The 25,338-nt window shown below is 37.8% G+C and overlaps 5 protein-coding genes across 10 annotated transcripts; all 5 read left to right on the top strand.

The window, feature by feature from the left end:
• Nucleotides 1–509: 509 nt before the first annotated feature.
• hdr (hematopoietic death receptor) lies at nucleotides 510–11,321 on the top strand. Of its 5 annotated transcripts, none has more exons than XM_017451806.3 (11): nucleotides 511–667; nucleotides 950–988; nucleotides 4,118–4,235; nucleotides 4,396–4,527; nucleotides 4,803–4,914; nucleotides 5,442–5,536; nucleotides 6,018–6,107; nucleotides 6,196–6,236; nucleotides 6,462–6,560; nucleotides 9,205–9,241; nucleotides 9,334–11,321. In XM_017451806.3, exons 1-11 carry the CDS (start codon nucleotides 647–649, stop codon nucleotides 9,630–9,632), a joined length of 1,083 nt encoding a protein of 360 aa, XP_017307295.1. In that variant the 5' UTR covers nucleotides 511–646; the 3' UTR covers nucleotides 9,633–11,321. The 5 variants fall into 5 exon arrangements, with proteins under 5 accessions (XP_017307294.1, XP_017307295.1, XP_017307291.1 ...); XM_017451802.3 differs by having other exon boundaries at nucleotides 512–667; nucleotides 6,021–6,107; nucleotides 6,462–6,701; XM_017451801.3 differs by having other exon boundaries at nucleotides 513–667; nucleotides 6,462–6,701.
• Nucleotides 11,322–11,449: 128 nt separating this feature from the next.
• Nucleotides 11,450–16,246, top strand: LOC108255680 (lysosomal membrane ascorbate-dependent ferrireductase CYB561A3). 2 transcript variants are annotated; one of them, XM_017451809.3, is made up of 6 exons: nucleotides 11,450–11,522; nucleotides 13,223–13,421; nucleotides 13,720–13,928; nucleotides 14,067–14,221; nucleotides 15,165–15,333; nucleotides 15,864–16,246. In XM_017451809.3, exons 2-6 carry the CDS (start codon nucleotides 13,235–13,237, stop codon nucleotides 15,885–15,887), a joined length of 744 nt encoding a protein of 247 aa, XP_017307298.1. In that variant the 5' UTR covers nucleotides 11,450–11,522; nucleotides 13,223–13,234; the 3' UTR covers nucleotides 15,888–16,246. The 2 variants fall into 2 exon arrangements, with proteins under 2 accessions (XP_017307298.1, XP_017307297.1); XM_017451808.3 differs by lacking the exon at nucleotides 11,450–11,522 and adding an exon at nucleotides 11,559–12,174.
• A 222-nt stretch (nucleotides 16,247–16,468) lies between these two features.
• On the top strand, nucleotides 16,469–17,007 carry LOC108255682 (histone H2B 1/2). Its single transcript, XM_017451812.3, has one exon. The coding sequence runs from the start codon at nucleotides 16,619–16,621 to the stop codon at nucleotides 16,994–16,996; it is 378 nt and encodes a 125-aa protein (XP_017307301.1). The 5' UTR covers nucleotides 16,469–16,618; the 3' UTR covers nucleotides 16,997–17,007.
• A 254-nt stretch (nucleotides 17,008–17,261) lies between these two features.
• zgc:153409 (PLN00035 family protein) lies at nucleotides 17,262–18,573 on the top strand. The gene has a single exon (XM_017451813.3). The coding sequence runs from the start codon at nucleotides 17,427–17,429 to the stop codon at nucleotides 17,736–17,738; it is 312 nt and encodes a 103-aa protein (XP_017307302.1). The 5' UTR covers nucleotides 17,262–17,426; the 3' UTR covers nucleotides 17,739–18,573.
• Nucleotides 18,574–20,101: 1,528 nt separating this feature from the next.
• Nucleotides 20,102–21,800, top strand: LOC108255681 (histone H1). The gene has a single exon (XM_017451811.3). It carries the CDS (start codon nucleotides 20,187–20,189, stop codon nucleotides 20,799–20,801), a length of 615 nt encoding a protein of 204 aa, XP_017307300.1. The 5' UTR covers nucleotides 20,102–20,186; the 3' UTR covers nucleotides 20,802–21,800.
• Nucleotides 21,801–25,338: the final 3,538 nt, after the last annotated feature.

Raw genomic sequence — 25,338 nt, 5'->3', positions numbered from 1 at the left:
ATGTGTTTTAAAGACATCTTGCAAAAGGGGGGCCTCGGTCAAATATTAATGAGGTTTGGGGGGCCTTGCCCTGGAAAAGTTTTGGAACCCCTGCCTTAAATCATTAAGGGTTACTTCATTCCCACTAAAAGTAAAGGTACACAAGGAACAGTACAGATTAGTACTCTTTGTTTTCTGAGCCTTGCAGTGTACACAGTAGTGTTATTTTGTTAGACTGTTTTAGGAAACAGTTCAACACACAGGCAGAGAAGAAATAAAAACGCTGTTTGGGAGTCAAATGATTTGACTCACTGTAAAGAAATGAATCATTTGAAAGAATCAAATGTAAAGCAAAAAAATATATATATTTTTTATATATTACAAAAAAATTAATAATAATAATTCTTAAATGATTACAAGGATTTAACCAATCAAGCGGAAGTCATGAAGTGGGCGTTGTAGACCGGATTGAAAGTGAGGTGAGAACGAGAGAATGAATGAAGCAGGTGAAGAGGGGGGAGTGTTCAGACTTGACCACATCCTCCAGTGTTTAGTTCACCGAACTCGTATGAACTTTCTGACATTGTTCCAGAATGAAATTGCTGATGAATGTAGAAGTGTGGAGTTCAACCACATAAGCTTTCTTCGTGACTGCTGAAGGATCATTATGAGAGACTTTATCAACCTGGTGAGTCAAACTCCACTACAAACGACACAGAAAACTAAACCGCTCACTCTTATAATATAAAAAGGTGTCGAAACGCGCTTTGTTAGATCACAGATTAGTTTTACACAGCAGCCGGGAGCCTATTTATCTAGAAAGTACATTCCTCAGATCTGTCTGCCTGCATACTAGCTAATAAACACATCATTTACACGCTTACACTAATATTTGGCTTGTTTGGTGGAGCCAGGGAGTTTTTATTTTATTTATTTATTTATTTATTTATTTTAATTTTTTTAATTACAGAAGTTTCCACCTACAGAACGTATGGGATCTAAGATTAAGGTAAATTAACATTTAAGGTTAACACTTTCATGCACAGTGTCCACGTTTATTGACACTCAATTTAAAGCTGTTTTTAGGAAAAGGTGGGGGAAATGGTGTGTGTGTGTTTGTGTGTGCGTGCGCGTGTGTATATGTATGTGTGTGTGTGGGTATATGTGTATGTGTATGTGTATATATACATATATATATATATATATATATATATATATGTATGTATGTATGTATGTATGTATATATATATGTATGTATGTGTATATATATATATATATATATATATATATATATATATATATATATATATATATACACACACATATATACACACATATACATATATATATATATATATATATATATATATATATATATATGTATATATATATATATATATATATATATATATATATATATATGTGTGTGTATATATGTGTGTGTATATATATATATATATATATATATATATATATATACACACACATATATACACACACATATATATATATATATATATATATATATATATATATATATGTATATATATATATATATATATATATATATATATATATATATATATATATATATATATATATGTGTGTGTATATATGTGTGTGTATATATATATATATATATATATATATATATATATATATATATATATATATATATATATATATATATATATATATATATATATATATATACAGCATACACACAACCTAACTACACAAAATTAAAATGGAGGAAAAAATGTTGCAGTCTCCATTCAACATTTTTTTTTTTTTTTTTTTTTTTTTTTTTTTTTTTTTTTTGGTGTTTTTTTTTTTTTTTTTTTCCTGAAATCACCTTCAGATAATACAAACATCCTAAACAGTGTACAATTTTATATGTCAGGGAAAAAAAAAAAATATATATATATATATATATATATATATATATATATATATATATATATATATATATATAAAATATGTAATTTCAAGTTTTATCTATTAAATATTTTAGACCTGTATGTACATTTTTTTGTTAAGTTTTCAAACACTTTGGAAGATTTTATTTTTCTTTAATTTCGGGTATAACGATCAGTTTGATCCGTTATGTACTCGTGGTATTCCTACACATGGATATTTATTTATACATGCAAGCGTTAAGTTTATTTTCATTGTTTTTTTGTCTTTGTTTTGCTTACTGATGTTCTCAAATGTAATAACTTGTATCAAAAGACATATCTGTACCACATCTATAGATACACTTTACGGGAATATTATATTTATAATAATTACATATATGGGTGATGGGTTTGGGTAACATGGTGGCCTCCTGAGCTTCGGTTAGTGTCTCGTGTGTGTGTGTGTGTGTGTGTGTGTGTGTGTGTGTGTGTGTGTGTGTGTTCTGCCTGTGTCCTCATGGGTTTCCTTCCACGTCCCAAAAACATGCCGGTAGATGGATTGACTGAGATAAATTGCATCTTGGTATGCACATGTGAATGGATGACGAATATATTTATTCATTCACACAGTATTTTGGTTTAAGTTAAACCAGTTTATTGTATTGCTGACTAAGTTTATACTCGCTACATGTCAATTCAGACGTGCTACGATAAAATGGTTAGTGCAGATTTAAGTTGCAGATTAAAATCGTGTCCAGTTGTCAGCTTCAAAAACAAACCTGTGTATGCACTGTCACACAACCGTATACTCAGTGTACATGTTAATGCATGGTGTAAATATGTTTTGTATTTAAAATGGCAAACTTCAAACACGTTGTCACACATCGCATGCATTTTTTTGTTGGAGTTGTAGACATTGAAGCAGAAACTGACTGGTCACTTAACTCAGTAATTTGCAAAGAAGAGTAGTGTGTTTTTTTTTTTTTTTTTTGTGTGTGTGTGTGTCTGTTATTACCAATGTTGTAATTATTATTGAGTTCTTATAGTTATTAATGTTTGACTGACGAAATGAGTTTAATCCAAGTCTTAATAAGTGAAAAACAAGCAAGTCTGTACTGTAAATCATATCAGCTTGGACTTAATGTGTTCTCTCGGTGGAAAGTTCAAGAATAAAAGAATAAAGAGCCTAATATTTGAATAGTCTATAAAAATGCAACTGTATGGAAGATCTCTGACTGCAAAAACTCATCCCTGCCCCAAGCTAAGCTAGAATCTGAATCCACCCTTTTGAATCATCCCGTTCAGGGTTCAGAGTCACACTTCACGCTTATACTTTACTTCACAGTAAACTGTGACCCAAAGTCAATTTTAACACTTAAGTTAAAAATGTGTGTGTGTGTGTGTGTGTGTGTGTGTGTGTGTGTGTGTGTGTTTTAAATTCATTAATTAATTAATTAATTTATTTTTTAAAACTGCTATTCATTAAAGTTACCAGTAGATGGGGCAAGAATGCTTTTCCTGAGACTGTGAAGGCCTGCATCGAACATTTTGTTTCATTTATGTTAGGCCTATTTTTTATCATCACTTACAGGCATGTTTACAAATGGGCCTTATTTCATCATACAGGAAAAAAAAAACAACTTATGTACAGTCCGATCCGAAAGTATTGAAACAGCAAGGCCAATTGTGTAGTTTTCTCTATACATTGAAGACATTAGGGTTTGAGAGCAAAAGGTGAATATTTCAGCTTTCATTTCCTGATAGTTACATCTAGACATGTTAAACATATTGTTAGACATATTGGATATCAGGGAATGAAAGCTGAAATTCTGCTCTATCATCTCATATCCATCTTTTGATTTCAAACCTAAATGTCTTCACCGTGTAGAGACAACAATAGCTTTGGCCTTGCTGTTCCAATACTTACAGTCCCCTCTGAATGACGGCCATTTAGGCAAATTTAGCGTAATTTGAGAAGCCATGTTGGGCGTCATTTTATTAGCATTTTTCTTTATAATGGCTACATTCCAACGGCTAGAGTTCCTTCACTTATTTACTGACGTTTACTCAAGTATTCAAACGTTAATGCTAAATAAACATCTCACAGAAAACTTCACCATGTCGATGATTTTTTTTCTTATCTTTTTTCTATTTTATTTTATTTGACTAAATATCAGAAAATGTGACTAAGCATGGTCATGTAAATATGACTTAATATTTTCTGCATCTGTGCTATCTAGTTGATGTTATGGATTTGGGCCTGGAGCTCCAGCGGGATCCGAACGGCACCAGGAGATGTTTGCAGGGCCCGCGGGGGGTACATAAACAATGACATCTGCTGCCTCAACTGTCCAGCTGGTGAGAGTCACAGTTCCCATAATGCACGGTGGGGAAGAGTGTTTCACACAAGCATGATGAATGTTCTAGATCTTCTAGGATTTGGTTTCCTTGGCAAATTGATTCATTGGGTGATTTATTCACTTTTTTAAAACATTTCATTATTTAAATTTTTTTGTAGGTACTTTTCTCAAAGAGGCGTGCAGCAGACCGTTTGAGAGAGGTGTCTGTGAGCCATGCGACTTTGACACTTACACCGAGCATGATAATGGACTTCTCAAGACCTGTTTGATGTGTACCAAGTGTCGCCCAGGTACTCAACTCGAGGCTATACAATCGCACCATTTGAAGTGTGTTTATTTGTGCGTTTATTTTCCGGATGCTTTTATACTAGTGAGGCAGATTACAATAAAACACCTGAAGTGTTTTATTCCTCTTGCACCACAGTAATTTTCTTTAAATTAACATGACGCGTTATACTTGTTACCCGGTTATAATTACAATTAATGTTGGGAAAACGTCTCGTTCAGTATTTCTACATTTCCATTCGCAGCGCTCTGATTTTGATGCCAATCTCTTTATCTGTAGATGAGGAGATTGTGGAGCGATGCAACAGCACCAGAAACACACGCTGTCGGTGTAAAGCGGGTTCCTTCTGTCTGCCGGATCAAGCCTGTGAGGTCTGCAAGACGTGCAGGAAGTATGTTCACACTTGCACCTCTGCATTGTGGGTTTGTGTGAACGTATGAAGGCGTGAGCATGGGTGAGAGTGTGCATGAGAGTGTGAGGATGTATTGTATAGTCACACGCAGTAACATTTAATCCAAGACTTTCAGGCATCAACGGCTTTTTAATCGCAATGTAGCAGTAAGTAAAAGTGATTAGACTCGCTAAACTTTAAAGACCCAGTCATCCCAGGTCTTTGGGTATACAATTTAAAATTTCCAAACCCACTGGTGGGGGGGAGGGGTAATAGCTTCTTGTCTTACAAGATTTGATCAAATTTGATGGCGATTAATGCTGGGCGATATGATATCTATTATGATAAATTATGCCATGATACACTTACATAGGTTTTGTGATTTGCCAATAACAACGTATTGTGTTTATAATGTTGACACATATTGTGTAACCGATTATCAGTTTTCACAAGTCCGACACCGTGCTTGTGAATCTTTCTTGGCGATTATTGCTGATTCTGGTTCTCGTGTCGTTTGATATATCTAGGTGTAAAGAAGACGAGAAGGTCGTGGCACACTGCACAGCTAACTCAAACACCGTCTGCCAAAAAAGAGGCCCCACCTCCACCAGCACATTGACAGGTACCCATATACACGGGAACACACACACACACACACACACACACACACACACACACACACACACACACACACACCATCTTACCCCGGATTGTCCCACAATGTCCAAATTCTACAAGCCAACTTTGTATGCAGCTATCAATTGTTAAGGTTAGGTTAAGAGGCGGAGTTAGTAATGCGTCCTGATTTTGCAGTGTCGCACATTCTTTGGTCAACAAAAGGCGGAGCTTATTTTAAACTAGATCAGCCAGTCACACTTAATCATGTGTGGTCACTTTTTTCGAATTCGTGTGCGTTTTGTGTGCGCTATAAACAAAATGCTACAGCGCTACTCAATTCTGATTGGTCAGAAGGTGTTGATTAGTTTTCTATGACAGCAGCTCTGACACTTGTGCAGTTTGTAGGAGTGTCTCATAATACAGGGTTAGTTACTCATCGTGATGGAAATGTATGTAAATTGTGTTTGTGTTTGTGTTTGGAAAAGCAGTGGGAGTCGTCTCAGTCTCAGTCGTGGCCATCATCGTGATCATCGTGATCATCGGGTGTTTGCTGTACTGGAGAACATCGGGTGGATGTAAGAAATGGCCTCTGCACAGGTTTATAGCTCAATTATGAAAAATTTTCACCAGCACCAATATTTTCACTCCTCTGTGTAATTTCAGTGACCTCAAGCTGCCAAAGAGGAATGTGGAATAAGTGCTTAGTAAGTAAACTAAGTTTATGGAAAAGCTTTTTTTATTCTTTGGGGGAAGAGGAGGGAGGTGTAAGAGAAGGAGATGGGGATTTTCATATATATATATATATATATATATATATATATATATATATATATATATATATATATATATATATATATATATATATATATATATATATATATATATATATATATATATATATATATTTTTTTTTTCTTCTTTCATTTTAGGAAAACGGCAGCGATTTGGAGGAGGTGAAGCAGAACAATGTGAATGGTGTGGTGGAGGAAGGAGCACAGATCCAGCCATTAATCTATCCGACACAGCCGGTGGGTGAGGACGAGGAGGATAAAGGGCTCGGCCCAAGCCTCTCCACCACCACAGCTTCGTCTGAGACCAGCCTGCCTGTGTGCACACTGACAAGCGAGTACTGCCTCAGCCGCTCGCTGCTGAGGCAGCTTAACACTCTGGTGAGAGTCGCAGCTAAAGTGCATGCAGGCATCAAACACGGCTCGCAGTCAGAGTACAGCTAGTGTTCTGTGAATACATGAGGAGACATTTGGACGGATAGAAACACAAAGAAGGATAAATTTAAGGGGAAAAAATCGAAAGGCAGGAATGTCAGGGGAGGGACAGGTTATGAAATATAAAGAGATGGGTGGAAAACAGCTGATGAGTTGGTCGGTCGAAAACGGAAAGATAGCCATGTGGATAGAAGGTTGGATGGATATTTGGTTCAATGTATATAAAGACCGAATGGATGAGAATGATGGGAAAAGCATGGGTGGATATGATTTTCAGCTATGGGATGGACAGATGGGTTAGTAGATGGATAGATGGTTGGATAAGGTTAGTAGATGATTGGATAGGGCTGGTAGATGCATGGGTGGATGAGATGTTAAACTGATTGTGGAATGGAGTGCGTTGGTAAATGGATAGATGGGCAGATGTGTAAGACCACTGGTAGTTGGAATGGTGGATGTATAGTTGTGTGGACAGATGAAAGGGTCAGCAGTTGGTTAGATGGATGACCAGATAGATGGATGATGGATAGATAGATGGGTGGAGGAGATGAATAGATGTATGGGTGAAATAATGGATAGATGGATAGACAGAAATCAGTGAATGGACAAATGAATCAGCGGATGAGTGGATATAAACGCTATGGAAGGATTGTAGGATGGATGTTTAAATGGGTGAATAGAATGAACGGATGGATGGATTGATAGAATGGAGGAATAGATGGCCAAACATATATCATTTAGTCTTGCTTGAAGGATGTGAGTAGATGAGGGTAAAGTCCTGATGGAGACCTGAATGGATTACATTTAAACACAAAAATAAGGAAGGACAAGACCAAAGAAAAGGAAGAATCAGGAGAAGATAGAGACTCGAAGCAGGCGGGTGGGACATTGATGGATGAATGGAGGAGCTCTTTCCTCTTTATCCACTCGTGTGTGTGTATATATAAATGATTACTAGGATATGGTTAGATGTATAAATAAAACAGTAGAAACGATGGGAAAAGGAGAATTGAAGGAGAAGGAGGGATTGGATTGTGTGAAAGTGGCAGCGTGGGAGAGAGAGCAGACAGACATATTGATCCTTTTATTGATCGTGTAAGAAAAAACACATCTTTCTAGAACGCTGTCCAATCCAAGTACAGATACAAAAGGAGCTACTGTAGGCAAATGAAATGCTGTACACAAGTTTGTTGAAACGAATGGTGTCCTCTTGGATCAGGTTTATTTATTTATTTATTTATTTATTTATTTTTAAATACAGGAAGTTTGATGCATGCAGTCGCTTGCCATGTCAAACGATAACACAGGCGCTTCTGTTTTTTGTGCTTTTACCACAAGACTGTGGTTTTGTTAACCCGGGCCTGACTGATACAGATCTTCGCTGTTACAGATTTTCAAGTTTCCCAAGCTAATAAAAGTGCAACGGAAATCGAGTTGAACTTAAACAGTAGAAACATTTAAAAACTATGTTGACAACTAAACCTTAATATAAATACAAAAAAAAAATCAGGCTTTTTATGAAATAAACTTAGAACTTTTAAAACATACAAAACATGCCAAGTTTTTGTGGAATAATGCAATATTTGGTGATTTGACGCCACCTGTTGACACACAGTGGGTAATACTCATCATCGTGATGAGTATTGTATATGAATATTTTCCTCTAGAAATACATGTAAAAAAACAAACAAAAAAAACCCTATGCTTTAAACCACACCACTATTGAATTCTCGACTCCAATTGGTCCGAAGGGGTTGATTAATTTTCTATAACAGTAGATCTGACAGTGCAGCTGCAAATCACAGGTCTAAATTAGTAACCACTAAATCAGGGACTTGTATGGTGGACAGTTCAGAGAACCTAAAGCTAATAATGAAACAAAGTGCTGATATTTAACACAAAGAAATAATAATAAATATTTCCATCATCTTGGAACCTTCATATTCCTCAACTGTATGGTTATATCAATCAGTCAGGCTCTACCAGTATTAACTCTTGCTAGCACAGCTGTGTGTGTGTGTGTGTGTGTGTGTGCGCGCATGCTTATGTGTTCTTGTGCAGCTTAATTCGTCCCTTTACATCCCTGCTTAAAAACAAAAAGGACCAGCTTTTGCTTAGCTAGTTGTTTTGCTCTTTGTCCTTTTTCTGATCTTCTGTACTGTAGCACCACACCTCCCTTGGCACATTTCTCAGTTAGTGGTTTAAAATAGAAACTTGTGCATTTAACGTCATAAACAGGATGTGATGCCGTAATAAACGGTATAATCTAATCAACTTCAGTCAGAAGTGACCCACTCACTCACTGCTGTCAAGTGAATAAATTCAGGACGCATTCCTTCCTCATGACGACTCAAGGGGGGTGGGGTATTTTATTTTCATCCCAGTTTCATATTTAGAAAGAAATCATGTTTGCATTAATGAGTATTTTCCCAATTTCTCTCCATACCAGGAAGATGAAAAACTACGAAGGCTCGTTCCTTTAAACGGTATGTTCTTGTCTTCCTTCATGTATTGAATACTTCAGTTCTGTGTCATTCCTACATAGTGTGTGACCTCTGGTTCCTTTTTTCTCTCTCAGGAGACGATTCCCTGAAGAAAACCTTTGACCTGTTCGGAGAGATCGACGTGAACTACCACAAACGCTTCTTCAGGCTCCTTGGCCTGAGCGACAACGCCATAAGGACCGCAGAGGCATCTTGGTCTTTACCCGAGGACAGAGTGTACGAGCTGCTGAAGATCTGGATGGAGAAAGAAGGCATGAAGGCAGATTTTATCAGCCTCATCGAGGCCCTGCTTAGTCTGAACCAGAGGTTTTCTGCAGAAAACATCGTCGCACGAGCTGTCGATAACGGCTACTTCAGATACGAAGAAGACTGAAAACAAGCACAAGGTCTACTGCAGTGCTTTTCTTGTTTATGGAGTTGTATGTTGTCCTTTTTTTTTTGTTTTGTTTTTCTTTACTCAAGCACTGCAGGGACAAAATTGGACTTTGAGTGTTATTTATTATTTTTGTACTATATAAGTCTAAATATGTAATGAATGTAAGCATTTTGTAAAATTGTAAATGTTATTTATGGTCTTTAAATATTGTTAAGTATTGATTTAGTTGATTTTGATATTCATCCATTCCATTTTCTACTGTTTTTGTTATGAAGAACAATGTAAATGGATTTTTGTTGTTGTGGTTTTTTTTTTATTTATTTTTTTTTTTAAACTGAGCAATACCCCAGCTTGTACTACCGCGATTGACCGCAAGAGTGCGGTGTTGTATAAAGCGGCGTTATTTCAAACTAAAACTTTCAGTGCTTGTAAATGAGAGAACTGAAGCGCATAATAGTGCTACAGCGACAGTGAGTTTAAGAACTTGAGAAAAGTCATGAAAGTGCTTTAATATATATATATATATATATATATATATAGCCTATTATCTTTTAAGAGTTTATTTACCAAGACTTAGTCTCAGGTCCTCTCTTTTCTTCAGGCAGCTCAATTTATGAATTGATCAAATAGGTACTTAGGGTATTCCTTACATTCTCACGTGGATGTAGCTCCCAAATGACAAGATGGTGTATGTCCAAAAGTATGCGGATATCTGCCCATCACACCCGTATGTGCTTGTTGAACATGCTGTCCCAGATTTAGTCCTCCCTTTGCTGTTATAATAACCTCCACTCTCCTGGGAAAGCATTACACTAGGTTTTGGAGCATGGTGGTTGGGATTAGTGCTCATACTGACATAAGGAGACCTTGGGTGCAGTCGGTGTTCCAATTCATCCAACACAAAGGTGGTTCAGCGGGCTTGAGGTCAGGGATCTGTGCAGGACATTTGAGTTGTTCCACTCAAACCTTAACCTTTGTGCACAGGGGCAGTGTCATGCTGGAACAAGTTTGGGCCTCTTCGTTCCAGTGAAGGGAACTTGTAAATCTACAACAAAGAGACATTCTTTTCAAAATTGACATACTTGACATCTTGACATACTTGTCAAATTTCAAAGTGGTTCGGGGGCGCACGGTGTTAGCACATTCGCCTCACACCTCCAGGGTCCGGGGTTCGAGTCCCGTTGGGGCCATGTGTGAGTGGAGTTTGCATGGTCTCCCCGTGCTGTGGGGGTTTCCTCCGGGTACTCCGGTTTCCTCCCCCAGTCCAAGGACATGCATGGTAGGCTGATTGGCAAGTCTAAAGTGTCCGTAGTGTATGAATGGGTGTGTGATTGTGTATGTGATTGCGCCCTGCCCTGTGCCCGATGCTCCCTGGGATAGGCTCCAGGTTCCCCGTGACTCTGAAAAGGAGTAAGCGGTAGAAGATGGATGGATGGCACCCTTTCGGGGGAAAACCACATATGGATGATGGTGATGGTCAGGTGTCCACATACTTTGGGCCATATAGTGTATAACCTGGGAACTATACAGTGGTAGTAAAAAAAAAACCCAAATTATTTACTCAAGTTATAGTAAACTTTTTTTTTTGTAATGTATGTTGTGCCACATTTTCTACGAGCCATCTAAATTAATGCTCATTGAGATTATTAATTTAAATTCAATTCAATAAAAAAATAATAATCCAACAAAAATATTTATCATGTTTGTTTTTTTTTGCAGTTACTCAGCTAATGAACATAAATTAATAAAGTCTCAGCTGAATGCATTCCCATAACCTAGCTCTCCTACTCGTGTAGTAAAGCCACAGCGTTACCCATGGTGCATTGCGCTGAGGAAATGCGGAAGTAAAACATTAGCAGCACTGCTAAAGTAGAGAAGTCTGAAAAGGTCTGTTATTAAACTGTCCTAACGACTTTGAGGCAGTGGGGGGAAAATATCATAAAACGATCTCTTTTGTCGGTTTTATATTTTTATCGATTCATTTTAAATAACCAACGCAGTTTATTTACCGAGAAGCTGAGCGCGCGAGGAGTCGGGCTGTTACCGTGGAAACAGCACGAAGTTGTTTTTTTGGTGGTTTATTTCACGTGACTGAGTAAATCCAGATGGTGGCATCTAAATCTGACTAAAAATATTTTTTTAATTGTTTTTTTCTTTTTCGTTATCAAAAAGTAACAACAACAACAACAAAAATGCATATAAATAAATAAATATATAAATGTGTTATGAGTGCATAGACTAAACTGAAAATGTCATTATTATTCCTCTTATTATTCTCTTATTATTATTATTAATATTATTATTATGGGATGGGGCGGTACTTTGTGCACCTGGGCGCTCGAGAATAGAGCAAAGACTCTAAAGAAGAAGTGAAATTACTTAAACAACGAGAGATCACGCGGTTTATTTTTTGGTGTGATGTCACATAAAGCAGGAAACTTTCAGACTTTCAGATCCAGAGCACGCATCACACTGGCACTTGTGTGTATGACATTTCAAAGGATACGAACTTTTATATTCTTTAAAAACGTTTGTCGAGGTACGTCATTTATTTATTTATTTATCTATTTATTTATCTATCCACCCCCCCCCCCCCTTTAAGATTATAAATATGCAGATGTGCTCTGACTGTGGTTTATATTAATGGACTCGTTCACAGGGAGATGTTAAGACATGAAAGAAGGTCTGTTGATGCGGTAAAGTTTTCTGTGAGATGTTGTTATTTGTAAGATGTTTCTGGAAGGAGTCTCCAGTGTCAGCGCTTTGTAGCAGTAAGTTTGTGGTTTCTCAGTAACAGTAACATGGTGAAGCGGTGTTTATTTTTGTTTTAGTAACTCCCAAGTGGTGAAACAAAGTTGTTAACCTTTCTGCATTTACTCAGGATTCACCCGTAGCCTATTAAAAAAAATAATAATAATTAAGAAACGGGGTTCCTCAAGGGGTTCTGGCTTTTTAAAGGGTTTTATTGCTAAGCCTTTCTGAACAGGAAACCCTCAGGGTTGGAAATTGATGTTTCCCCATGGGACATAACGGGGAACTGTTTACATTGCTCAGTAGTCTCTTTATCGAGTAATGAGGAACCTCAATGCTGAAACACATGAAATGTTTATACTGAAATGTTTGTGATGGATTTTGCGATTCTGGTGCTAAATTGTCGGCTGAGGCTGCAGTTGTGTTGTTCCTGAGAGAAGTTATCTGTTGGGTGCTGCTCTGTTGTCGCTCAGTAACAATGGAGATTCATAGAAGGGGGAAGAAGAATTAAAATCTCATAGTGTTCAGGTTCTGCTGTTAGCTCATGAAAACAAGAGATATGAAAGTTACAGGTTTGGAAGGTGCTCTGAGATGAGCTGGACAGACTGAAGCACCGCTGGATCGCTCTCTTTATGTAGACATGCCGATGAAAGATGTTTAAGATGTTACTATGTAAGTCATTCAGGGTGGATTTTTCCGTTTATTAGTTTAGAGTCTCTGACTTTTTCTTCATTTGTCTTAACTAAACACCACATGTTTTTTTCCCCCACTCTCCCTTCTCCTAGTGTTTTTTTTTGTTTTGTTTTGTTTTTTAACATCTACACCATTTTTTTCAGGTGGTTCCAGTGATGAAGGCGACCGTCTCCTTTTACACAGCCTACCTGCTGTGTTTGGTGCTCAGCGTGGTGTGTGTGGTGCTGGTCGTCCACTGGAACGTCGCCTACCGTGGCGGCTTCTCTTGGGACGGCAAGATCACGCAGTTCAACTGGCATCCCGTGCTCATGGTGGTAGGCCTGGTGGTGCTGTACGGAAATGGTGAGGGTTAAAAAAAGTGTTTATCACAATGTTTAAAGGATGTTTATTAGCTTGTGGGTGAATAAGCAGAATGTGCACGTGTGTGTGTGTGTGTGTGTGTGTGTGTGGGAGGAACATTTTGGGCTTGTGTGTGTGTGTGAGTCATTTGTGGATTGCAGTGCATGACTGGTTTTGTTTTTCGGGGACATACTGTACGTAATAATCTGGAGTGAGACAGTCAGGGACATCAAGACAGCACCTGTCAATCAACTAACCATATATGTAATATATATAAAATATAAAATCTTTATTGTCTCAGCCGCTGTGGTGTATCGTGTCCCATTGACCTGGACTCAGGACAAACTGCCATGGAAGATTCTCCATGCCTGCCTCCTCCTCCTCGCGCTGATCTTCACCATCGTGGGCTTGTGTGCCGTGTTCGACTACCACAACACCAATAATACACCGAACTTATACTCGCTGCACAGCTGGGTGGGAATCTTCACCAGCGCCTTGTTCGCTGCTCAGGTGCAGAACGATCCAGTGTTGTTATTAAAGGACTTTTCTTTTCAGTGGAATGTGTGTACATTAAGTAACTATGTCACTATGGAAAGACTTCAACAGAGCGGTGGTTTATAATACTATTCTTTTCCTGTATGTGTGTAGTGGGTAGCCGGATTCGGAGCGTTCCTCATCCCGTGCTCCCCCTTGCCTCTGCGAGCGTTCATCAAACCCACTCACGTATGGATGGGAGCCATTCTGCTGGTCCTCAGTGTTGTATCCTGTATCTCAGGCATCAACGAGAAGCTATTTTTTGCACTGTAAGTGGGACATGTTTTTAAAACACTGCGTTGTGTGATGACAGGTATAGAGAAAGGAATTTTCTATTTACATTTTTGCTTTGTGGCTTGTTGGTCTAGTGTGACTGGCTTCCTCCTGCTCATGTGGCCAGTCGTAATGTTTGTCCGAATATTCAAACGGGGAAAACCAGTGTTGTCAGATTCACCGCAGCCGAAATATGTATTTCCCCAAATCCATCCCCTTTATTTCTTTGTATATGAAAAGGAAGTAGTGAGATAAACATAACCCAATACATAGAACTGTTGAAGATTAAGGACCTTGCTTTTTAGTATAGTATATACGACTGTACACCATACTGTAATCCTTACTCAATAAAATAGGCAACAGTTCAGCTAATTTAAAATTTTTTACTAAATAAAGAAAAGTAGAAATACTACCTGTTGTTAAGAATGTAGTTCTCAAATTGTAAAGTAGAAATATTTGAGTGAATTTAACCTTAATATCACTGATTTACCCCAGGTGTTTGTAGCAACAAGGACAGAACCAATTAGAAGAATTTGGTAATAGTGTAATGTGTAGAAATAGATACAGTTGTGTTACGTATTGGTTGCATCTTTAAATGGATTCTTCTGCTTATTGTACCTTTAAGTCCTTCACTTTGATTCTGTTTTAAAGGAACTGTTTGTCCGAAAGTTCACGAATCAGACATGCGGTTTGCACAATGCTAAACTAGTGGACATAAACTGGACATGGACCGAACGTGTCCTGGTTGACTGACCCCATTTTGTAGTTTAATTTTTGGCCCAACTGTGTCATCAAGTCTTGTTTACAGACTGTACGTGTGTCTGAAAGAGACAAATGAGGGAACAAAAGCTTTGGAGTGGAAACAAAGCAAATCTTGTTCATCTCAGTATGAAAGTGCTCTAACACCAAATCTGTGCTGCTATTGGACCGTTCTCTTAGAAAAAAGGGAACCAATGGGACGCTGCCGTACAACGAGCTGCCACCGGAGGCGGTACTTGGCAATTCGCTTGGTGTCGTCATCGTGGCTTTGGCACTGGTCGTCCTGAAAATCCTGTCCAATCAGACTTGGCAACGTCCCGAGCCAAGGAACGAGGAGGCGGGATACAGGGTGAGCCTGTCAGTGTGTGTGTGTGTGTGTGTGTGTGTGTGTGTGTGTGTGTGTGTAAAAAGGATGTTTTGATTCTTATGTCTATTACCTATGCTACGTTACTTAAAACCAGGACCCGATGTATCACTCATGTAATACGTGCATTAGGATTTGATGTCCATGAAATTCAGCTTTAATTCAAGCCACATCACAGACATCATAATGTTTAATATTTGTCATTTGTGTTGTGTTGTGTGGTGTATGATTAGCCACATAGATACAGCACTGACAAGCTGCAACTAATATTATACATTTAAGACCAGTATTATAGTTGCTATAGCATTCTTCTTAGTTGCATATATATATATATATATATATATATATATATATATATATATATATATATATATATATATAATATATATATAATATATATATATATATATATATATATATATATATATATATATATATATATATATATATAATATATATAATTACAGATGCTCATGTTGCTTTTTTTCTTCTTCTCCCTTTTCTCATCTTTCCAGCAACTGCCAGGAGACGACAGTTGAAGCCTCAAAGCCTTTCTTGGTGCTGCCTGGATCAGTTTAACACACGTATACTGAGGTTTATCTTCTAGGAGCATTGCTTTTAGCAGTATTGTTTATTATTATTATTATTTTTTTTTTGTAAATGCACCAGTTGTTTGTTTCATTTCCGTTTTTTGATGTCCAGTGCATCAGAAAAAAATCAGAGCATCAAAATGAAGTGTGCCAGTATGATAAATAGCCTAAATAAATAAATAAATAAATAAATAAATATTCAGAGATCTGTGCTGCATTATGATATCATATATGTGAAGTGATGATGTCAGTAATAAATAACAGCAATAAAATGTTCAAATTAAAATAAATGATTTTTTTTAAATTCATCTTCTTCTTCTTCCTCATTATTATTATTATTATTATTATTATTATTATTATTATTATTATGCATCATTCTGAATGTATGTATGACCCTTCTTCCTGTCCGTCTTTGTTCTTCAATCCGGTACAAACCGGTTTGGAAGCAGGAAAAAAAAAAACATACAAGAGAAGCAAAGTCCAATATAGGACGGAGCACAAGCACGTTGTTGTTCAAAGTTAGCCAATAGGAAACGAGGGAAAAATTTCGTCCAATCAGAGCGCTCTTGTTGTAAATTAGCATACGCTCTGTATATATACTCATTTTCTCAGTGTGAGTCATGTGTTAACCGATTTCTTGTTCAGTTGGAGTGGTATTATTATTTTTTTTCTTGGTCGTGATGCCGGAACCCGCAAAAGCGGCTCCTAAGAAAGGCTCGAAGAAAGCCGTGACTAAAACGGCGGCCGGTAAAGGCGGTAAAAAGCGCAAGAAGACGCGCAAGGAGAGCTACGCCATCTATGTGTACAAAGTGCTGAAGCAGGTCCATCCGGACACGGGCATCTCTTCCAAGGCCATGAGCATCATGAACTCTTTTGTGAACGACATTTTCGAGCGGATCGCTGGCGAGTCGTCGCGTCTCGCGCACTACAACAAGCGTTCGACCATCACGTCGCGCGAGATTCAGACCGCCGTGCGCCTACTGCTTCCAGGGGAGCTCGCCAAGCACGCCGTGTCCGAGGGCACGAAGGCTGTGACCAAGTACACCAGCTCCAAGTGAACACACACACACACACAAAAAAAAACACAAACAATGGCTCTTTTAAGATCCTCCCAGGTCTCAATAAAGGAGCTGTATATTTTTTTCTTGTTTTACTATTGTCAGCTTCTGGAGAGACAGTAATAAAAAATGTTTACTGTTCGCGAAAATGGCCAGAGTGAACTGCTAACATATAACAATGCACTGTTTTTATGTGTAATAAAGACTAATAAATAATAATAATAATAATAATAATAGTAAGGAGTGATCAAACTGACCCAAAACAAATCCCTATTCATCCTGCTTTGTTCAGCTTTGGCACCGCGCCAAACACAGCACGCTGCTTTCAACTAGGTCCGTGTCTGTAGTATATACCTCCGCGCTTACACGCCACCCTTCATTTTCTCTGAACGCTGTGCAAACCGACGAAGAAGAACAAGAGCACGTCAAGATGTCTGGTCGAGGAAAAGGCGGAAAAGGGCTCGGGAAAGGAGGCGCCAAGCGGCACCGTAAAGTTCTGCGCGATAACATCCAGGGTATTACCAAACCCGCCATCAGGCGTCTGGCTCGCCGCGGCGGCGTGAAGCGTATCTCCGGTCTGATCTACGAGGAGACCCGCGGTGTGCTGAAGGTGTTCCTGGAGAACGTTATCCGCGACGCCGTCACCTACACCGAGCACGCCAAGCGCAAGACAGTCACCGCCATGGACGTGGTGTACGCGCTCAAGCGCCAGGGACGCACTCTGTACGGCTTCGGCGGCTGAACACGCGCAACTTCCGGACTTCACGCTCTGAAAAACCCCAAAGGCTCTTTTAAGAGCCGCCCAGTGATTCTCTTAAATAGCAAACTCCAACCTGTCCATTTTTACTTCTGTTGGAATTAATGTGAGATTTATTTCAGTACAATAAACATGTTTCTTATTCTAATTCAGTGATTTCTTTTTGTCTTGGGGTAAAAACATGTTTATTTATTACATAGATATAATTATGAGGTGAAATTTTTTTTATTATTTCATTATATAGTAATTAGTGGCAAAATAAGTAGTTTCATACATAGTGAGCTATATTTATATAAAGTATAAAAAAATATTACTAACTTAAAAATGAATAAAAATTAAGTTTATATGTATACACAATTTTTTGTAAAAATTATATATATGTGTGTGTAAAAAATGTAAACAAATGTAAATATACATCAATACTTTTGTATATTGTATAGTTATAAATCTGCTAATAGTGCATTTTCCGCTTGCAAAAATCTGTTATTTATTTTCCTTCGCATCACTATATTCAAAGGACTAATATTTATTTATTCAGTTTGTTTGTTTATTGTTAGTAAATCAATCGGCTATGTGTGTACGTAGTATATATGATCAGGTAATTTAAGGCCTATAGCATGTCGGATTTTTCCTTTTCTGACTTTTTTTTTTAAAGAACTGATGAATGTTAAAAGAATAATTACATTATAATTATATTAAATATGGAAATGTCAGTTATAAATCTTCTAATGGAATTTCATATGTGCATTTAAAGTCTATTATCAACTCTTCTTGTAGGTCATTTAATTGAGAAGTAATAAAGCAGTACTGTTTTGATTGATCTGTCTGAAATCACATCTTGTTGGTGAATAAAAAAGTCATTACGATGAAAACTACAATAATAATAATAATAATAATAATGACAACAATCCCTTAGCCCTGTTTTCTTATTGGCCTGAATAGCCTGGTTTTAAAAAGTAAAGTTATTTTATAGGAGCATAAGGCTCCTATAAGCTTACTTTTTCATTTGTGGTAAGTATTTAGTATATTTATGAGCTTTAATTATGAACTCTCTATGTGAGCATCCCACAAGAACACTACTGCTAGTGTTGAGCTCATTAACACACATCCTAACAGGGCATACAGTACGCTACACGTCACAATGAAAGGAGACTTTTGTTATAATTAACTCTGGGATTAAAACATATACTTTTACTGTTTACTCTCCATAAGGCGATCATAACCCAGAATCAAGGGTAATTATTAGTGATAAATAAAATGATAAATCACTGATTCCATGTGCTGCTTTCAGTTCGCTGCACAGAGGACAAACAACAAGGACCTCTCTTCAGAGTCAACAACACAAGTAGACAACTGATTAGAAACTGAACAATGACCAACTACTGGAGAAAAATGCCTCCAAACTCATTTTTATTTCAATAATCATACAAAACCTTGAAGTGATGGATACGTCAGATGTGTTGATGTATCTAACTCAGTGAATCCAGGCTATACAGCACTCTGTGGCTCCATTAGCATTAAGCTACTAAGTGTCCTTGGTAATTCAAGCCTGGAATCTTTTAAAACATTAACAATGATTATTGTGTTTATTTTGTTAATTTTTATTTGACTGAATTTAATGTGAGGACCAAACACAACGTTTGAATTCAGAACTCCTTCGAGTTAGTTGGCCACTATACACAGTAGTTACACATCCCACACACTGCTAATGCTACCCTTCCAATTTCATATAGAAATACCAACGACCTGAAATTTCTTCCGAATGAGACGATTTTACTCGCTTGTTTTTGTGTCTCTGATGGAATTTTCGGCGGAAATGAGACATAATTAATGTTTGTGAGATAAAGTAAGACTTTAGGAGATTAAGGGAGGTTGAAATGGCGACGGTGTGGAAGTGTGCTACCTCCACCGCCGAAAACCGCCGAAAACGACTCGGTGTTGGGAAAAGTCCGGGTAAAAACACCACGGATGTGTGAATGAGAGTCTTTTCTGTGTGGATTTGCTATACAATCTGCATTCCGTCACGAAATTTGTTGTATAAACTTTAAAAGAATAGAGGAAGTACGGTTTCCACCACTCAGTTTCCCTGCAGATTTGGCTGCGTTTTAGTCATTTTAAACAAAATGGCCGGGAGAATCGAGCAAACCGAGGACCAGCCGTGCAAACCGGGAACTCAGCTATCGGGAAATACTTTTCACGCCGCGATTTGGGGATCATTTGTTCGGAAATTACAGCGTTTCTCGAGGTAAGAAAACACATCTGAAGTCCACTCTCTACTGTTAGGAGCAGCCGCGCTGTCGGTTGAGTCTATAAGGTTCTCATCGCCCGTTGATATGTCGCCCTCAGCTGTTCGACGTAAACATTGTCACTTTGTGCATTTTTTTTTCTTCTCTCATCTCGTCAACGGTAACGTCAAACTCCTCAACGAGTCCGATGGCTGAGACCGCGCCAGCTCCGGCAGCCTCCACGGCCAAAGCGCCCAAAAAGAAGTCCGCCTCCAAGGTGAAGAAGTCCGGTCCGAGCGTGTCAGACTTGATCCTGAAAGCCGTGTCCGCGTCCAACGAGCGCAAAGGCGTGTCTCTAGCCGCGCTGAAGAAGGCGCTCGCGGGCGGCGGGTACGACGTGGAGAAGAATAATTCGCGCGTGAAGATCGCGCTCAAGGCGCTCGTGAAGAAGGGCTCGCTCGTGCAGACCAAAGGCACCGGAGCGTCCGGCTCGTTCAAAGTGAGCAAAGGCAGCGCGGTGAAGAAGCCAGTTAAAAAGCCTGAGGTCAAAGCCAAGAAGCCTGCGCCGAAAAAACCGGCGGCGAAAGCAGCAAAGCCTAAAAAGGCACCGGCTAAGAAACCTGCGGCTAAAAAGGCGCCCAAGAAAGTAAAGAAACCCGCAGCAGCCGCGGCCAAGAAGGCCACAAAGAGCCCGAAGAAGGCAAAGAAACCCGCGGTGAAGAAAGTGACCAAGAGCCCGAGTAAGAAGGTTAAAGCCGCGAAGCCTAAAGCAGCCAAACCCAAAGCGGCCAAGGCGAAGAAGACTGCCACCAGGAAGAAGTAACAATCTCCATCACGCTTTCAGCTCCGAAAACGCTTTTAAAGAGCCACCGAGTTGTCACAAAAAGGGTTAAACTTTGGACTGAGCATGCGCAGAACTGATTAGAAACAGTAGGGACTACCAGGAGGAGTGGAAGAGATGTGCTTACAGACTTGTAGAGGAACAACACCAGCGAGATCATAAACAACTAAACAAACAGCGGCGAGCTCAACATTATTATTGTTTCCATTCGAGCTTTTCATACTAAACGTGGTTTGTGGATATTTATTTTCTTTCATTATTGATACAAATTTACGACAATAGAAATGTTTGTTAAAATGGTTATTTTTTTGCGATTTTATATGTGTAATTCCCCCCGAAAAAAACGAAATGATAACGTTTTTCTCTGCCCCGTCCGCACTTCCGGTAGAGAAAGTAGTGTTTGTTTGTTTGTTTGTTTGTTTTGTGGGTTCTTTTTTAAAAAAAAAACGGAAGTGACGTTGCGTTCACACAAACGGTGATGGAATGTGTCGATGGAAATCTTGCTATTGATTTAGTGGACTCTGAAAACACAACACACTTATCACTACCTCTACAAACCGTGCACAAATCCGATTAAGGCTTTGTGCACTTTTCCAATCCACTTTTTTTTTTGAGCCGCTTAAAGACCACAGACCTGGAAGAAGAACAAGTCCTTACACTAAAACTCCAGTTGTACCTACCATTTACTTTCATGTCTGACTTTCTCCATATCTGAACCTAACCTCTTTTTTTAAATAGTCTGTTCCCATGTTAGTCCAGTTTTTCTCTTTGTAAATATATACTGATGGAAACTTCCTGTAAATATCCAGAACAAAGATGTTAATTTATTTATTTGTGTAACAATAACAGCTTTTTCTGTAGTTGTGGTATAACATGTCTCTCTCGTCTTTTTTCATTCAAACTTTTATGCATTTATGTAAAACAAACAAAAAAAAACATTTTAATACAAAAAACTCCAAATAAAAACGAGTGTAAAATCCAGAGTTGTTTGTGTGTGTAGTTATTACTACAATATTACACATTGCTGGAGTAATTATATTTGTAATTAAAAATTCTTTCACAGTCATGTCTATAATAGTTAAGACAGTGGTTTTCAAAGTGGGGGCCGCGACCGCCAGGGGGCGCCCGGGGGCCTCAACAATTTGGTGTGAAAAATAAATACGTGATTCTCACTCTGACAACCACACACACAATCAATTCCTAATGTAATGTGAAAATGAAAGAGGTAATTATTAATAATAATAAAAAGGGGGGGATATATTCAGAAGTCTGTATTTTTAATGTGTTTTAAAGACATCTTACAAAAGGTGGGCCTCGGTCAAATGTTAATGCCATTTGGGGGGCCTTGCCCTGGAAAAGTTTGGGAACCCCTGAGTTAAGCTATACAGAAGTGTAAAGTAAGTCATGTTTAGACACCGTTCTTGTATTCTGATGAAATATTATTTGACTCGGACAGCGGACATGCTGATGTACAATTAAAAGTCTAAAATAATGATATTATGGTAAAGACTGGTTTGTGTAGTCATAAAATATCATGCATGAACAGGTCCATAATCAGGATCAAACTTTCACTCAGCTGTATGTTTGAGAACGACCTACTACAATACTATTACCCTATGCTGATCTCTCTTACATTACACTTCCATTCTTATAGCCTATAAACTGCCCTGATGCCAGTTTCATTCGATACCGAGTTCAATATTTGACTTCATCTGTATTTTTTCATCATAGCTACTTACAGACATGGACTTCCTCCATGCACAGATACACTCCTGCTTACACGATCCTCTGACTAAACTGACGAACGGCGTGCGGAGAGCGTGAGTGAGTGAACACCCGTTCCAGAACAAAAAAACTATATCCTGCGTTGCACTGATCGCTGGGATAACTGAGTAACAGTTAATTTTCTGTTTCAATATCAAATATGTTTAAGATGTTTGCTTTTGTGTAAAGAAGCAGCAATTGCAAGACAAATGCAGTACATGCTTTCAGAGTGAGCTTTTTCTTGTGACCAAAATACAGATTATAACATGCACTGTTCACTTCTTGAACAAGTGACTGGAGGTGAGTAATTAACTACTTATTCATTACAACATCAAAATGTGAAGAAAAAAAAGTAAGACTCTACAGTAAGGATATATTTTGTCTTCAGTACCAAACTACACACAGGAAATGTACTGTAATGGAATTGGAAATGTATTTCTCTCATATAAATCTCAATACATAAATGTGGGAGATGAATCATCCTTCTGCACTTTACTGATCACTGCTTCATGGTGTGATACAGGAGCTCTTGTCACCCTCTTGTGGTCTAATGTGTTGTCTGTTGCAGGTTTGCAAAGGATTTGGGGAATTCGATGCAAAACTCCTAAGTAAAAAAAGAAAAGAAAAGCCTTGCTAGCTTTGACTTCCTGTGGCATGATGGTATGAGACATGCCTCTGTGTGTAGGAGGTTCTTTGGTTCTTAGAACATGAGGTGCTCAAGAAAATGGGAAGGAAACAGGAATATTTGGGATTCCCTTCATCAGGCTCGAGAGAGAGAGAGAGAGAGAGAGAGAGAGAGAGAAGTGTGGGTTAGAATATAAATGTTTGAGTTTTCGAAAAGCATCGCAAAGTTAAGTTAACTGGGGGAGAGAGTGAGTGTTCAATGTGATGCTCACTCTACCATTTAAGAATGATATTTGTGTTCCGATCCTTTTGGGAAACTCGGCCCAAAACAAGAGGGCGTCGGCTTGAAGCAACCTTATGTTTTTAAACTCTGCTTTTTTCTTTTTACGGGAAATTTACATCACCCATAGAACTTCCAGGTAGTGAGATTAGCCCATAGTTATAGCAAAGCTTCATATACTTTTGTATGTCATAGACTTTTCACAAAAATTTGCCTCCTAAAAATATTTTTTACAGTGTCTGACATGTTTTACAAAACTCGCCCATTGTAAAAGAATCACTTGGTTGTCAGTTGAGATTGCTGCCAGGATATATTTCGTTGTTCTGTTGCTTTCTGTGCTCCAACACACCAAATCCACCCAAACAATAATCTGGCAATTCCTAAAGTCTGTGAGAGTAGGAAAAACATTCAAACATAAGGGCAACATCCAGGGTTGGGAACTATGGCCAAGTCTATCCAAAGACTTTGTGTATACACAGTGCCTTGCATAAGTATTGATGTATAATGTTTCATGTTATAAGCTGTACCTGAAATGGGTGTCATTGGGATTATTAGCCAAGATCAAAAATTTTAACAAGGGCAACATCATGGATAACGCACCACAATGCTGTATATGCACTGCACCAATTTCTACTTTCTAGTATCTTTTATGTTATACTTCCATTCGTCCACAAACTGCTCTGACTCCAGTTAGACTATTCAATTTTATTGTGTTAAATATCTTGTTTTAACAAGTCGTAATTTGCCTGTTGATTTCAGACTTACCTTACATCACACTACGCCACCAATACAATATTTAATAATGAAATTGATCATGCTTGTATGTTATTGATATGTAATCTTACAACATTACAACAAATTACAGTTGAACTGAAATTAAGTGTTTATTTATAGCTTGCTTACTTACTAAGCAGCTTGTAGCCGAATGCTACAAGTCAGTTACTAGCAAGCTGAATTGGCTAGAAATGTTCTGAGTCCTCTCAATAAATAAATAAAAATAAAACAATAATTACAAACAATATGTTCTCACATAAACTCACACATTTATAACATAGCTATGTCAGCTGTTAGCCTATAGTAGCCTATGTATGTTGCATATCTATCAACAAGCAGTTCTACGTTAAACATAATGAGCAATTATGTCGAAACCTAAAGCTACTCTGAGGTCATTCGAGAAAAATAAGTGCAAAAGACTACAGAGTTCATTGTGTCACAAAATATACATTTTGTACTTGATTTAGGATTTTGGGTAGAAAGTTTGGACAAATAACCAGAGATGCTGCATTCAGATTATCAAACAGCCTACACAGCACATGAATTTATAATCCGTGTTCTAAAATAAAATAAAATAAAAAATTGTGAAGTGTAAAAGCATTGGACAATTAAAAAAAATAAAATAAAATCTGTCTGTTATTCCACTAGGGGGCAAAATAGAGCAATAAACCCAACTTCCTGAAAAATGTGATAATAATATCTAATTGTTTGTTAGCTATAGAGCTACAGTATGGCTTGTTTTCACATGATGTCACAAAAATGTGTGTGCTAGTTTGAATCCTTATACTCATATACCAATTTGTAGTGTATACAGCTGTTATAATCAACCAGGCAGATAAAAAAAAGTTAAGACTCTTAAAGTGTCCGATAGTTATTTATGTCTTTAAGACTCTTATTTATGTCTTTATAGATCTTTCAATATATAATATATGAATTTATGTGTTTGTTAGTTTTTTCAACCTACCGATCCTCGATTACAGCTTAAGGTTCATTATGGTAAAATGTGTTTTAAAAACCTTATGCACTGTTTAACTCATTCATTCTTGGATATGGTGGATAAATCAAACGTTGTTATGA

The sequence above is a fragment of the Ictalurus punctatus genome, chromosome 22 (assembly GCF_001660625.3).
Source record: "Ictalurus punctatus breed USDA103 chromosome 22, Coco_2.0, whole genome shotgun sequence".
Taxonomy (NCBI): Eukaryota; Metazoa; Chordata; class Actinopteri; order Siluriformes; family Ictaluridae; genus Ictalurus; species Ictalurus punctatus.
This window is presented reverse-complemented; position numbering and strand designations above follow the sequence as displayed.

Excerpts from the sequence above, each read along its gene's own strand:
- hdr (XM_017451801.3), top strand. The coding sequence starts at position 647 with ATGAGAGACTTTATCAACCTG. Across the intron at positions 4,528-4,802 it reads GTGTACCAAGTGTCGCCCAG|ATGAGGAGATTGTGGAGCGA; the intron begins GTACTCAACTCG and ends CTTTATCTGTAG. Across the intron at positions 6,702-9,204 it reads TGAGGCAGCTTAACACTCTG|GAAGATGAAAAACTACGAAG; the intron begins GTGAGAGTCGCA and ends TCTCCATACCAG.
- LOC108255680 (XM_017451809.3), top strand. The coding sequence starts at position 13,235 with ATGAAGGCGACCGTCTCCTTTTACACAGCCTACCTGCTGTGTTTGGTG. Across the intron at positions 13,929-14,066 it reads GCGCCTTGTTCGCTGCTCAG|TGGGTAGCCGGATTCGGAGC; the intron begins GTGCAGAACGAT and ends GTATGTGTGTAG. Across the intron at positions 14,222-15,164 it reads GAGAAGCTATTTTTTGCACT|AAAAAAGGGAACCAATGGGA; the intron begins GTAAGTGGGACA and ends CCGTTCTCTTAG.
- LOC108255682 (XM_017451812.3), top strand. The coding sequence starts at position 16,619 with ATGCCGGAACCCGCAAAAGCGGCTCCTAAGAAAGGCTCGAAGAAAGCC.
- zgc:153409 (XM_017451813.3), top strand. The coding sequence starts at position 17,427 with ATGTCTGGTCGAGGAAAAGGCGGAAAAGGGCTCGGGAAAGGAGGCGCC.
- LOC108255681 (XM_017451811.3), top strand. The coding sequence starts at position 20,187 with ATGGCTGAGACCGCGCCAGCTCCGGCAGCCTCCACGGCCAAAGCGCCC.